This window comes from Somniosus microcephalus, chromosome 4, assembly GCF_052327205.1.
Source record: "Somniosus microcephalus isolate GS21.2 chromosome 4, FLI_Smic_1.0, whole genome shotgun sequence".
NCBI lineage: Eukaryota > Metazoa > Chordata > Chondrichthyes > Squaliformes > Somniosidae > Somniosus > Somniosus microcephalus.
This window is the reverse complement of record NC_140990.1, coordinates 279811515-279826638: the sequence shown is the minus strand read 5'-3', so window position 1 is coordinate 279826638 and position 15124 is coordinate 279811515. Positions and strand designations below refer to the sequence as shown.

Genomic DNA, 15124 nt, shown 5'->3' with positions numbered 1-15124 from the left:
TATCTGCTCCGGCAGCCCATTCCTGGCAAATATGGCCCTTAATACTGTGATGGTTTTTTCCGTGGTGGTGGAGGACATCTTTATTACCTCCGGCCACTTGGAGTGTGCATCAACTGCGATTAAGAACATTGAGTCCATAAATGGACCAGCAAAGTCGATGTGCACCCTTTGCCAGGGAGATGAGGGCCACTCCCATGGATGTAGAGGGGCCTGTGGCGGAGCATTTTGGACCTTCTGGCATCCTAGGCAGCTCTTGGTCATGTCTTCGATGTCTCCATCGATACCTGGCCACCATACAAACGCCCTAGCTAGGTTCTTCATTTTCACTCCACCCAGCTGCCCCTCGTGAAGCTCCTTTAGCACTTTATCCTGGAGTTTGGGTGGAATCACCACTCTGGATCCACACATCAAGGTTCCTCGGCACACTGACAGCTGTTCTCTTCTTTGCGAGAATGCTGGCAACAGTGGTTCGCCATGTGCTGGCCATCCCTTCACTGTTAAATCGTAGACCCGTGAGAGAGTAGGGTCATTTCTTGTCTCCCTTTCAATGGCAGAATTTGTCACCGGTAGACATTCCACTATGGTAGAGTGGAATATCTCTACTGGGTCTACTGTAGGTGCCTCTTCTATCGTTGGCAACGGCAGGCGCGATAAACCGTCAGCATTCCCATGCTGTTTTGACCCTTTGTATTCAATGTTGTATTGGTGTGCCCCTAGAAAAAGGGACCACCTCTGTAGTCTTTGTGCCGTCATAATGGGGACACCTTTTTTAGGGTTGAATATGGAGATGAGGGGTTGATGGTCAGTCAGCAAGGTAAATTTTTGTCCGTGTAGGTAATGGTTGAATTTCTTCACTCCCCATACCAGGCTGAGTGCTTCCCTGTCTATCTGGGCATAGTTACGCTCAGCTGAGTTCAATGAGCGTGACGCAAAAGCTATCGGCCGTTCCGAGCCATCAGGGAATCTATGGGACAATACCGCTCCTATGCCGTAAGGGGATGCATCGCACGCCAGTCTGATTGGTAGTGATGGGTTATAATGAGCCAAAACTTTCTCGGATGTGATTAAGTCTTTACATTTATGGAAGGCACGTTTACAGTCTTCGTTCCATTTCCAAATCACTCCTGTCTGTAGAAGATCATTAAGAGGGTGTAGAATAGTTGATAAGTTGGGTAAAAATTTATGATAATTTATTAATCCCAGGAATGACCTTGATATACCTATCAATTCATCCAATGAAAAGCGACGAGTTAAGAAAGTAACTATAGGTTTTTATTGGCTAAATAACAGAGCCCACCCTCGTGGGTGATCGGATACAACAAGGAGGAATGCCAGCCAGTCGACTACCTTTATACCTGGGCAGGTAGGTGGAGTCATGGGCGGAGTCAGCAGTGGTCAGCCCAGGTATAGCAGCGTGACAAGAGGCGACCTCGTATAGTGATACAACAGTGTGAACAGTGATAACCATAGAGTAACGATATAACAGTGATAACTATAGTGTAACGATAGTGAACGATAAAAGTGGTTTACCACATTCACCCCTTGTTTAGATTTGAGTCCGGCGGGGCGAAGTGTACTACCAGTTCTGGTATGTCAGTCTGTCCGGAGGCCTCGTAAGCCTTTCTGATCGTCGCAGCGGCGGTGTTGCATTATCCGGTGTTAATGCTGGTGTCTGCGTGGTCGGCGAAGGCTCGTGGGGTTCCGGCATGCCGTCAACCTGGCCTGGAATTGGGGGGGTGGTGGGGGGGGGGGGGTGAAGGTGGTGTCTCCGGAGTGCCCGAGGGTGCGAGGTCTCGTAAGGAGACTGTGTCCTCCCGCCCGTCTGGGTATGCCACATAGGCGTACTGGGGGTTGGCGTGCAGGAGGTCCACCCTCTCGACCAGGGGGTCCGTTTTATGGGCCCTCACGTGCTTTCGCAGCAAGACGGGCCCCGGAGAGGTCAGCCAGGTTGGTAGTGTGGTTCCCGTAGTCGACTTCCTGGGGAAAGCAAACATTCGTTCATGGGGGGTGGCGTTGATGGCAGTGCAAAGTAGTGACCGGGTGGAATGCAGCGCTGCCGGGAGGACTTCCTGCCAGCGGGAGGTTGGGAGGCCCTTAGACTTTAAGGCTAAGAGGACGGCCTTCCATACCGTCGCGTTCTCTCTTTCTACCTGGCCGTTCCCTTGGGGGTTGTAGCTGGTGGTCCTGCTTGCAGCAATACCTCTCGCTAGTAGGAACTGACGGAGTTCCTCGCTCATGAAGGAGGAGCCCCGGTCACTATGTATATAGTTTGGGAACCCGAACAAGGCGAAGAGGTCGTTCAGGCATTTAATGGCCGTGGTACTGGTCATGTCTGGGCAGGGGAAGGCAAAGGGGAAACGGGAGTACTCATCAACAATGTTGAGGAAGTACACATTACGGTCAGAGGACGGGAGTGGCCCCTTAAAGTCGATGCTCAGGCGCTCGAAGGGGCGGGTGGCCTTGATCAGGCTTGCTCTGTCCGGCCTAAAGAAGTGCGGTTTGCACTCGGCACAGGTCTGGCAGTTCCTGGTCATGGTCCTGACCTCCTCGATGGAGTAGGGCAGGTTGCGGGCCTTAATGAAGTGGTGACCCCGGGGTGGCAGAGGTCGTTGTGGAGGGTCTGAAGTCTATCACTTTGCGCGCTGGTGCATGTAATTCGTGACAGAGCATCGGGGGGTTCGTTCAGCTTACCTGGCCGGTACAAGATATCATAATCGTCGGTGGAGAGCTCGATTCTCCACCTCAAGATCTTGTCATTCTTGATTTTGCCCCTCAGCTTGTTATTAAACATAAAAGCGACCGAACGTTGGTCGGTAAGGAGGGTAAATCGTTTGCCTGCCAGGTAGTGCCTCCAGCGTCGTACCGCCTCCACAATCGCCTGGGCCTCCTTCTCGACCGACGAGTGTCGGATCTCAGGGCCCTGTCGGGTCCTTGAGAAGAAGGCCACCGGTCTCCCCTCCTGGTTAAGGGTGGCGGCTAGGGCGAAGTCGGATGCATCGCTCTCGACTTGGAAGGGGATGGACTCATCCACTGCGTGCATAGTGGCCTTGGCAATGTCTCCCTTAATGAGGGAGAAGGCTGCGCACGCTTCCTCCGTAAGGGGGAAGGATGTGGACTTCATGAGGGGTCTGGCTTTGTCCGCATAATTGGGCACCCATTGGGCATAGTAGGCGAAGAGCCCCAGGGTTCTCTTCAGTGCCTTTGGACAGTGGGGGAGGGGTAGCTCCATGAGGGGGCGCATTCTTTCGGGGTCGGGGCCGATGACTCCGTTCTCTACTACACAGCCGAGGATGGCAAGGCGCGAGGTGTTAAACACACATTTATCCTTATTGTAGGTGAGGTTCAGCCGTTGGGCCGTACGGAGGAATCTCTCCAGATTAACATCGTGGTCCTGCCGGTCGCGGCCGCAGATGGTGACGTTATCTAGATAGGGGAACGTGGCGTGCAGCCCGTTCTGGTCAACCATCCGGTCCATCTCCCTTTGGAAGACCGAAACCCCGTTGGTGACGCCGAAGGGAACCCTAAGGAAGTGGTAGAGGCGGCCGTTCGCCTCGAAGGCTGTATACTGGCGGTCCTCAGGGCGGATAGGGAGTTGGTGATAGGCCGACTTAAGGTCGATGGTGGAGAATACCCGGTACTGCGCAATCTGATTGACCATATCAGATATGCGGGGAAGGGGGTATGCGTCCAGCTGGGTGTACCTGTTTATGGTCTGGCTGTAGTCGATGACCAGGCGGTTTTTATTGCCGGTCTTAACGACCACGACCTGGGCACGCCAGGGGCTGGTGCTCCCCTCGATGATGCCCTCCTTCAGGAGACGCTGCACCTCAGAGCTAATGAAAGCTCTGTCCCCGGCGCTGTACCGCCTGCTCTTGGTAGCGACGGGTTTGCAGTCGGGGGTGAGGCTAGCGAACAGGGAAGGTGGCGGGACCTTGAGGGTGGATAGGCCGCAGGTATTACGTGGTGGGCGGTTTAAAATCTGCTGGTTGTCGACTGTGAGTGGGGGGAGGGGTCCACCGTATGCTAGCGTGACGCTTTGGAGGTGGGATTGGAAGTCTAGGCCGAGTAGGACGGCAGCGCATAGCTGGGGCAGGACGAGGAGTTTAAAATTTTTATACTCCGTGCCCTTAACCGACAGAGTCACAACACAGTAGCCGCTGATGTCTGTGGCATGTGACCTCGATGCCATCGAGATCCGGTTGCGCGTTGGCAGGACAGGGAGGGAGTAGTGGCTCACCATGTCTGGGTGGATGAAGCTCTCCGTGCTTCCGCTGTCGAACAGGCAGGTCGTGGCGTGGCCGTTTACTTTGATGTCCATCATCGACTTGGACAGGTGATGCGGGCGGGCCTGGTCCAGTGTGACGGAGGCTAGTGTATAGCTGAGCGAGTTGTTGTAGTCTGCGGTTGAGGCGGTAGTCGGGTCTAGAGGCACTGTGGCGGTCGGGCGTGGTGGGTAAAATGGCGTCTCCCACGAAGTTGGACAAAATGGCGGAGAAGATGGCTGCCCCCATAACTCACATGAGGCACTGCTGGTGTCGGTTGCCTGTATCAAAGATGGCCGCCCCATGACTCACGTGGGGATGCTGGCCTCTGTTGCCTTGAAGGAAGATGGCCGCCCCCACAGCTCGCATGAGGCACTGCTGGCCTCTGATGATCCACCTCTGCAGGCCTTAGCGAAGTGGCCTTTCTTCATGCAGTTAGAGCAGGTAGAGTTCCTGGCTGGGCAGCGCGACCTCGGGTGTTTCGCCTGGCCGCAGAAGAAGCAGCCGGCGGCCCGATCGCGGGGGTCCGATGTTGGAGCCGGTACCGGGGGTGGCAGTCTCGATCGGGTCCGGGACGCCGACGCTGAGGTAGGTCCCAGGGGGGTTGCCGCGGGGGGTATCGCGGTCGGGGTCGGTCCCAAGTCCCAGGGTCGCAAGTTACAGTACCTTGAGTATGCCTCAAGGTCCCGATGGGCCACCTCTAGAGAGAGAGCGAGGGCTGCAGCTTTGTCCAGGTCGAGGTCCCTTGCTTCCAGTAGTCTTTGCCGTGAGTAGTCGGACCGCAGGCCTTTCACGAAGGCATCGCGGACATTGTCTTCAGTATTTTCTGCCGCCGTTACCGCTTTAAAGTTACAGTCTCTGCCGAGTGCTTGTAGCACCCGTAAAAATTCCTCCACGGGCTCTCCTGGCTGTTGCGGGCGGGATCTCAGGAGGTGTCTGGCATACATGGAATTTACCGGGGTTTGGTACTGTCTTTTCAGCCGGTTGATGGCGTCCTCGTATGTTTTAAGGTCCCAGATGAGTGCGAATACTTTAGGGCTCACTTGGGCATTCAGAACTCTTAGCATGGATTTCTGAGGCACGCCGGATTCTCCCAGGTAGGCTTCGAAGCAGCTCAGCCAGTGTTCGAAGTCGAGGGCTGAGTCTGCTGCCTGTGGGTTTAGATCCAGGTACGGTGGTCTGAGGGCTCGCAGCCAGGCCGGCTGCTGTGGCTGTTGCAGCTGGGCGTCTGGCTGGTCGCTTGGCTGGTCGTTTGACTGCTCAGGTGTCGACATTTTAAAAATTTAGCCAATAAAATTGATATACCTATCAATTCATCCAATGAAAAGCGACGAATTAAGAAAGTAACTATAGGTTTTTATTGGCTAAATAACAGAGCCCACCCTCGTGGGTGATCGGGTACAACAAGGAGGAATGCCAGCCAGTCGACTACCTTTATACCTGGGCAGGTAGGTGGAGTCATGGGCGGAGTCAGCAGTGGTCAGCCCAGGTATAGCAGCGTGACAAGAGGCGACCTCGTATAGTGATACAACAGTGTGAACAGTGATAACCATAGAGTAACGATATAACAGTGATAACTATAGTGTAACGATAGTGAACGATAAAAGTGGTTTACCACAGACCTTAATTGTGAAACATTTTCAGGTGCTGGGGCTTTTATAACTGCTTCAATTTTTTCAGGTGACTTATGCAACCCTTCCTTATTAATTATGTGGCCACAATATGATATCTGATTTTGGAAAAATTCGCACTTGGGGCGATTTGCTCGTAGGCCCCGTTCTTTCAGCCTAGTGAGCACCTGCTCCAAATTGGCAAGGTGCTCGTTGTCGTTTTCTCCTGTTATAAGGATGTCGTCTAGGTAGCATTGAGTCCCCGGAATCCCTTGCAGGACTTGCTCCATAGCTCTTTGCCAGATAGCTGGAGCTGATGCTATTCCAAAAACCAGTCGATTGTACTGGTACAGGCCTTTGTGTGTGTTTATTGTGAGATACTTTTTAGAGGTCTCCTCAACCTCCATCTGTAGATATGCCTGTGCCAAGTCAATTTTTGTGAAACGTTTCCCTCCGGATAGTGAGGCGAAAATATCTTCTATCCTCGGAAGAGGATACTGTACCGTGTGAAGGACCGGGTTTACAGTCACCTTAAAGTCCCCACAGATGCAAATTTTTTTCTGTTCCTCAGAGTTATTTTTCAATGTTTTTTTCATGACTGGAACGATGGGTGTTGCCCATTCGCTCCAATCTATTTTGGATAATATGCCTGCCTTTTCCAAATTCTCCAGCTCTGCCTCGACTGCCGGACGTATTGCGTATGGCACCGGTCTTGCCTTAAAAAATTTTGGAATTGCTGTATCTTCCACTTTTACTGAGGCGGTGATGCCTTTCAAGGTTCCTAGTTTCTCTTGAAACACTTCTTTGGCGTTGGCCAAGATGTCTTTTAATCGTTCAGGTATGATGTCATCATTGTTTTTTTCCTTACTGGTCACCGTCAGTGCCTGAATGGAGTGCCAGTCTAAACGTATCTTCCTTATCCATTCACGTCCCAACAACGGTGGACCACATGTATAAATACAACTTTTGTATTTCTTTGCCGTTGTATACCACAGGCACCCTTATTTTTCCTTTGGGGTAGACTTTCTGCCCCGTATATGTTTTTAAGATAATGGATGTGTCTTTTAGAGGTATATGCGAAAATAGCCTCTCGTAATCTCGTCGATTTATTACGGTTAGAGCTGATCCTGTATCTAGCTCCATTTTAACTGGGGACCCTGCTATTGTGAGGGTAACCCAAATGGTTTGGTAATCCTCTTTGGCAAGTACATTATGTAATTTGAGACAGCTTAGTCTCTTGTTTCCGGAGTCGCTATCGCTATTCTGGTCTTCGGAGCTATTGTCCGTCATCATTTGTACCTTCCTGTACTTTTCTTTATTGATTTTTTGTTTTCTGTCAGTGGATTTATTTTGTCCAGATTGGCATACCCGTGCAATGTGTCCAATCTTACCACATTGCCTGCATGCTTTGCCCTTGAACCAGCAGTCCCTCTGGTTATGGGTGGATCTGCCGCAGCGATAACATCTTCCGAACTCCTGTGTCATTTTATGGGTGCCGAAGTCCTGTGTCTCTTATTGTATCTCTGCAGCTCCTTTTGCTGCTGCTTCGTATGATACAGCCATACTGAAAGCTTTGTCCAATGTTAAATCTTTTTCAGAAAGCAGTCTTTTTTGTGTTCCTTCACTTAAGAGACCGCAAACAAATTTGTCTTGAAGATACTCCGATAGTCCTGCTCCGAATTGGCAGTACTTTGATAGCTTTCTTAATTCGGTTAGGTAATCAGCGTTACTTTCATTCTTGTGTTGATTTCTCTTGAAGAACTTGAATCGTTCCACTATCAGCAGCGGTGTTGGGTTTAAATGCTCCTGCAGGGTATCAATAATTTCTTTAAAAGTCTTGTCCTTTGGTTTGGCTGGAGTGATTACATTTCGTAACAGCCCGTATGTCTTCGCGCCCATTAAGTTCAGAAGTACTGAAGCTTTTTTTTCATCTACTATTCCATTTGCAGTGCAATAAACCTCTACTCTTTCCACGTATGTGGTCCAATCTTCTATTTCGCCATCAAAAGCCTCAATATTACCAGATTTAGGCATTTCAGAAAAGAAATCTCTGTAGCAACGATATGGCGCTTCCCGCGCTTTCCCGCCGCTGCTACCGATAACAACGCTGTTTTACTGTGGTTTCCGTTTATTCACTGTTGGAGACTCGTTCCCGACGGAGGTCTAAACGCTGAACTGCTTGCCGCGCCGGCTGTCTCTCGAGTGCACCCTCCCAGTCCGTTATTGCTTGCCTCCGATTTCGCTGCCTGTCTCAGCTGTAGAGCCCGCCGCTGGAGCTCCAGCCTGACGCCCAGGAAGGATTAGCGCAGTACCTGTCACCAGCTTGGCCAGCTGGTGAAACCACAGTTTCTCTTACTTCCTTGAGTCTTCTGGACGCTGGAGGAATCGATGTCCTTGAGGTGCTGCCGAATTGCAGGTAAGTCCGTTTCCACTTCGTCGCCACTGTAGTGTCCGTGTGTAGATAAAGACACTGAAGACAGGAGTTGGTTCATAGGTATTTACTAAGCAAGTCTGGGGGGGGTTTCTAAAGGATATACACAATACACAGGCTTATATAGCCCAAGTGGCAATTACCGGCATTACGCACACCTGGGGCTCTTAAAGGCACATACACCATAATTGCTCTTAAAGGCACATACACCACAGAAGATTTTACAGTCTTTTTATGTCTCTCGCTAGTTTAGTCTCATTCTGTTTTCCCTTTCTTTATCAATTTCTTGGTCCTCCTTTGCTGAATTCTAAAATGCTCCCAATTCTCGGGCTTACTACTCTTTTTGGCAACATTATAAGCCTCTTCCTTTGATCTAGTACTATCTTATCTAAAAGTTAAGTATCCTGGAATGTTTAGTTCCCAACCATGGCCACATTGCAACCACGTCTCCTTAATGGCTATTAGAACAAACCTATTAATTTCTATCTGCGCTATTAATTCATCTATTTTGTTGCGAATGCTTCGTGCGTTCAGATATAGTGCCTTTAGCTTTGACTTACAGGAAACTTTGGTTTATCCGGAGGTTATATGTCCGGAATACTCGATCTAACTGCAAAAATCAGGAGCCATTTTCTATGTTTTTTAGTTCTCGTTGCTTTTTTTTCCCCCAGTCAAGCACTGCAAGGTCTGTAGCTATAGCAACAGCTTCAGCTACAGACGCTTGCAGCTGCAGCCGACTGTTTTGAAGCTGTTGCTAAGCAACAGGGTTTGTTGATTCACACGGAGCTTCTCAGTTTCGTATGTTTAAACATTAACTCTGGTATGTCCAGCACTTTTGATGTTACGGCACCAGCTCGGTCCCGTCAGTGCCGGATATCAGAAAGTTTCCTGTATTTCTACTTTTCCCTGATGTCACCTTAGTCACTGATGCCTTATTACTCTCTCTGTCCCTTCCTGACCCACTCTGCTTATTTATTACCCAAAACTCTGCTCTGGAGCCTTGACATTTCTCTCACTGCTTTTAAATTTACTCTTTCCTGAATCCTTCCTCCCCCTTCATTAGTTTAAAGCCCTGTCTACTGCCCTAGTTATTTGGTTCGCCAAGACACTAGTCCCAGCCCGGTTTAAGTGGAGCCTGTCCCAACAGAACAACTCCCTCTTTCTCCAGTACTGCTGCCAGTGCCCCCTGAACTGAAACCCCTTCCTCCCACACCACTCTTTGAGGCACGCATTTAAACCTCTAATCTGTTTGTCTCTATGCCAATTTGCATGTGGCTCAGGTAACGATCCAGAGCTTTTACATTTGAGGTTCTGCTTTTTAATTTGGATCCTAGCTCCTCAAACATCCTCAGCAGAACCTACCTCTGTCATTGGCTCCTACGTGGACCACGACAACTGGATCCTCCCCCTCCCACTCCAAGTTCTCTTTCAGCCGCGAGGAGATGTCTTTAACCCTGGCACCGGGCAGGCAACACAACCTTTGGAACTCTCGGTCACGACTGCAGAGAACAGTACCTATCCACCTGACTATACTGTCCCCTACCACAACTACATTCCCTTTCACTCCCCCCGCCCCCCCCCCCCCCCCACTTGAATGGCCTCCTGCACCATGGTGCCTTGGTCAGCTTGCTCATCCATCCTGCCGTAGAATCTGCTGGAAATAACCTGTAGGCTGGCCAGCATCTGAAAAGAGAAAAGATAGGCCAACATCTGAATGCAAATCCTCTGCTAGAACTGTGTTCTGACAAAAGGTCTGACTTCTAATGGTAACCCATCTGCATCCCAACACTGATAGACCCCTGTGCATCCCCAGCATCCCCTGCCTCTGAGAAAATGGAAGAGATGGCTAAAGCTAAAAGTTCCAAAAGTCAGTGTTCAGAGTGCCTAGGCAAATGATAAAGTACTGTTCCTGAAGTTTACATTGACCATGGTTAGAAATGTAGAGGAGACTAAAAGTGGAGAGGTCAAAGTGCCAATAAGAGGGGCAATTGAATTGTCAAGATTCAGGACGGTCAAGATCTCATTTGCGGATACAATAGAGGTGTTCGGCAGAGCAGTCACCAAATCTGAGTTTGATCCCCTCTGTGCATAGGAGACCATACAATGAGTATTCAGTACAGTATATTAGATGTAAGTTGGAGGATGTACATGTAAATTACTGTTTCACATGGAAGGAGTATTCAAGACCCATGAACAATGGTGTGGAAGAGGGTTTTGAACCATTTTCTCAGATGCAATACCAACCAAAATGTTATGTGCAAAAGTGGGGAGGCTATTTAAATTAATGAATCACCAATATGAAAGAATGAAAACAGAACACAATTAAGTTAAGGCAAAATGACAACTTAGTGACTGTTTAGTGCCTTGCCATTTATGGTATGTTGCAATAAAATGTACAAAGTTACTTAGATGGAGAACCTATTTTTGCTCTAACAATTAAGTCTGATTACCCCTTTGGTAGAAAGAAGCCCAGAAGCACTTTAACTGCCCAATCCTTGAAGGAATGGAACTTGAGAATCAAGGTGGAATGGGTACAGAACTGAATCACTGGGAAAAGAGGTTGCTGGAGGTAAGGTTGAGTGAAGCTTTGTGTTAAGAAAAATTTTCACCAAAACTACAATCTATATAATAATTATTTCAGCTGTGTTGGATGTAATTTTTGTATATTTTGAAAGTCATAGCCCTTTGTCAGAGACAAAGTGCCTTAAGGATACCAACACAACAGTAATAAAAATATTAGTTATCTTGGATAACTTGTTCAGAAGAATACAATTTTTGTGGCCTGAAATGCAGTTATATTAACATAATGAAGAAAGCTGGTTCATTGGTGGAAAAGCTGTGCATATCCTTAACTACAATGGTAGAAACTGCTGGCAGTGTTTTTGCAAAGCACAACCAATATTTTAAGCTCCTTGTATTTTTTTTGTGAATTCTACATTCATTAAAATGTCAGTTGGTGAATCCCACAGTCTGTTTCTCTCCTGATTAGCACATGCATGTTGTTTTGTAAAGGTTGATTTGATACTGAAGATGAGGTTGCTTTTTGAAAGTTACATTCCAGTTTAATTGCTTTAGTTTGTAATTTATAATTGTAAAGCACAGAATTTGAATCCCAACTTTGAAGATTATTCAGATTTAATGCACCCACTTTGGAAATTTTGCTGGATACAGTGATTTGTGGTTGTGGCGTACTCATGCCAGTGGCAGAATAAAGCTAGCAGGACAAGGCCAACCTTGTGTACATTATTTTTGGCACTGATGGATAGATATGGAAAAAATGATGTGTTTGGGTTGTACTTTCACTTCAAATTCTGATGTAATACAATAGACTCTTGCTATAACAAGACCCCCACATCCCAGGAACAAATTAAAAAAAAACTAGGGATGGGCAATAAATGACAGCCTTGCCGGTGATGGCCACATCCTGAAAATGAATTAAAAACAACACCTTCTAAAGGTTATGGAGTAGCTTTAGTGATAAGATTGCACACGTCCTGGTTCGAATTCCAGTCTTGCCCATGGCTTGAAATCACTTTCTGTCACAGGCATGAATAAGGTAACTGTCTATCAACCACAGAACGTCACTGCTGATGTAAACTGAGACATCTGAAACCCATAACATTTTATACTCCTGATTTGAGCATTAGCAGAGGGAGGAAAAAAGGTTAAAATACCCTTTCTGTACATATATATCCCTTGCAATAATATACTTTTTGATCAGCTGCCTAAGACAATGGGCCTGAATTTGTGGTCGGCGGCATAGCCAAGGATTATGCCACCATCGCAAGGAAATCCAAACCTACCTCATGCGACCCTCCCTGCGAGAACTTCCTTTCAAATGCTGCAGAGTTCAGCACACGTACTCCCCCACGGAGCCCAGGAGCGCACCGCTGTGTGTATGCGAACCTGAGATCACGGGGGGCGATGGTTCTTTTACTTCCTGACTCTTAGCCAATTGCCAATCCAATACTCCCAAAGTGACATTCTGGGTAAACTCAACAGGAATACCGGGGACCTTTCTTTGCCTCTCTTTTATACAGATATATAGATTTCAGTTTCTATTTAATTCAACGTGATTGAAAAAAAATTCTATCGTTCTCTCATAACAAACTTTTAAAACAAAGTATTGCAAAACTTTCATTGTGCCAATTTTTGCTATTACAAACTTCTCATTATAACAATCAGTGCAGACCACTCCTCATAATAAACTTATTACAAACTATTTGTTTTGTAAAAATTCATCGTTCCAAGCTATGCATTGTAAAAAAAAATCTAAAAGGCAGCCATTATAATAAATTCTGTAACTGCAATCTTCTCATGATCCGTTATTGTAAATCTCTCATTAGAACAAAGTATGTTTATTCAAAATTCACAAACATCAGTTGTTACAAACCTCTTAAAACACATGCTGGCAATACAAGTCTTTCATCACTTTACACTCTGATTATTAACTTCCCATTTTAAAAGAAAAAGTTACAAACCACTCATTTAATGCTTCATTATGATAACCTCTTAAAACAAATCTCCCATTACAGCATTAGCAAAATACTGCAGATGCTGGAAATCTGAAATAACAAAGTGCTGGAAACGCTCAGCAGGTCAGGCAGCATCGAGGAGAGACTTGTCCCATTACCTCCCCTTTTGCCTTGCACTATTATCCCTTTTGTCAGTCAATCTCTCCTGCCTTCCATCCTATCACAGACTTTCCCTTTGTTCTTTCCTCCCCTCCTTCCTGCCCTTGCTTAAAAATCTCTCTTCCCTAATCTTTTCCAGTTCTGACGAAGGGCTGGACCAGAAACATTGACTCTGTTTCTCTCTCCCATTATAGTATTGTCTTGTTACAGATCTTTTTGTTATTACAATTTTCTCATCCAGTCCCCTTACGCTGTGCAACAGGCTTCCTGCACCTGTTTGCACAAGACTTAAAAATTTTCAGCATAATTACCTTGCAAGTAGGTGGGCAATTAGCCCAACTTTTTGTTAGCACGTTGACTTGCATGAGGAGGTGAAAGAGACAGCGAAACCTATGTGTAGTTGGAACTTGACAGAGCGCAAGTTTGGATTTAGCAGTTTCAAAGGCGGTATGAACAGCATTTATTGCCCATCCCTAATTACCCTTGAGAAGGTGGTGGTGAGCCACCGCCTTGAACCGCTGCAGTCCTTGTGGTGAAGGTACTCCCACAGTGCTGTTTGGAAGGGAGTTCCAGGATTTTGATCCAGCAACTATGAAGGAATGGCGATATATTTCCAAGTCAGGGTGGTGTGTGACTTGGAGGGGAACTTGCAGGTGATGGTGTTCCCATGCGCCTGCTACCCTTGTCCTTCTAGATGGTAGAGGTCGTGGGTTTGGGAGGTGCTGCCAAAGAAGCCTTGGTGTGTTGCTGCAGTGCATCTTGTAGATGGTACACACTGCAGCCACGGTGCGCCGGTGGTGCAGGGAGTGAATGTTTAAAGTGGTGGATGGGGTGCCAAGCAGGTGGGCTGCTTTGTCCTGAATGGTGTCGATCTTCTTGAGTGTTGTTGGAGCTGCACTCATCCAGGCAAGTGGAAAGTATTCCATCACACTCCTAACTTGTGCCTTGTAGATGGTGGAAAGGCTGTGGGGAGTCGGGAGGTGAGACACTTGCTGTAGAATACTCCGCCCCTGACCTGCTCTTGTAGCAACAGTATTTATGTGGCTGGTCCATGGTGACCCCAGGATGTTGATGGCGGGGGATTCGGCAATGGTAATATCATTGAATGTCAAGGGATGGTGATTAGACTCTCGCTTGTTGGAGATGGTCATTGCCTGGCACTTGTGTGGCGCGAATGTTACTTGCCACTTATTAACCCAAGCCCGATTGTTGTGCAGGCCTTGCTGCATTCTGGCATGGACTGCTTCATTATCTGAGGAGTTGCGAATGGAATGAACATTGCAATCATCAGCAAACATCCCCACTTCTGACCTTATGCTGGTGGGCAGATCATTGCTGAAGCAGCTGAAGATGGCTAGGCCTAGGACATTGCCTTGAGGAACCCCTGCAGCGATGTCCTGGTGCTGAGATGATTGACCTCCAACAACCACAGCCATCTTCCTTTGTGCTAGGTATGACTCCAGCCAGTGGAGAGATTTCCCCCTGATTCCCATTGACTTCAATTTTACTACAGCTCGGTCAAATGCTGCCTTGATGTCAAGTGCAGTCACTCTCACCTCACCTCTGGAATTCAGCTCTTTTGTCCATGTTTTGACCAAGGCTGTAATGAGGTCTGGAGCCAAGTGGTCCTGACAGAACCCAAACTGAGCATCGGTGAGCAGGTTATTGGTGAGTAAGTGCTGCTTGATAGCACTGTCGACAACACCTACCATCACTTTGCTGATGATTGAGAGCAGACAGATGGGACTGTAATTGGCTGGATTGGATTTGTCCTGCTTTTTGTGGACAGGATATACCTGGGCAGTTTTCCACATTGTCGGGTAGATGCCAGTGTTGTAGCTGTACTGGAACAACTTGGCTAGAGGTGCGGCTATTTCTGGAGCGCAAGTCTTCAGCATGATAACCGGGATGTTGTCGGGGCCCACAGCCTTTGCTGTATCCAGTGCACTCAGCCGTTTCTTGATATCACGTGGAGTGAATTGGATTGGCTGAAGACTGGCTTCTGTGATGGTGGGGACCTCAGGACCTAGTTGCCCTAGAGAAGGTGGTGGTAGGACTTACTGTTGAACCACTGCAGTCCTTGTGGTTAAAGAGCTCCTACAAAACTGTTAGGTAGGGAGTTCCAGGATTTTGACCTAGTGATGATGAAGGAGCGCTGATATATGTCCAAATCAAAATGGTATGTGA

At 47.8% G+C, this 15124-nt stretch overlaps 1 protein-coding gene across 1 annotated transcript in view; it reads left to right on the top strand.

The window, feature by feature from the left end:
- lmln (leishmanolysin-like (metallopeptidase M8 family)) overlaps positions 1-15124 on the top strand; it is a 98638-nt gene that overhangs the window by 41699 nt on the left and 41815 nt on the right. The window contains 1 exon segment of the mRNA XM_085986517.1: positions 10765-10872. Coding sequence (XP_085842643.1) covers positions 10765-10872 — 108 coding nt within the window.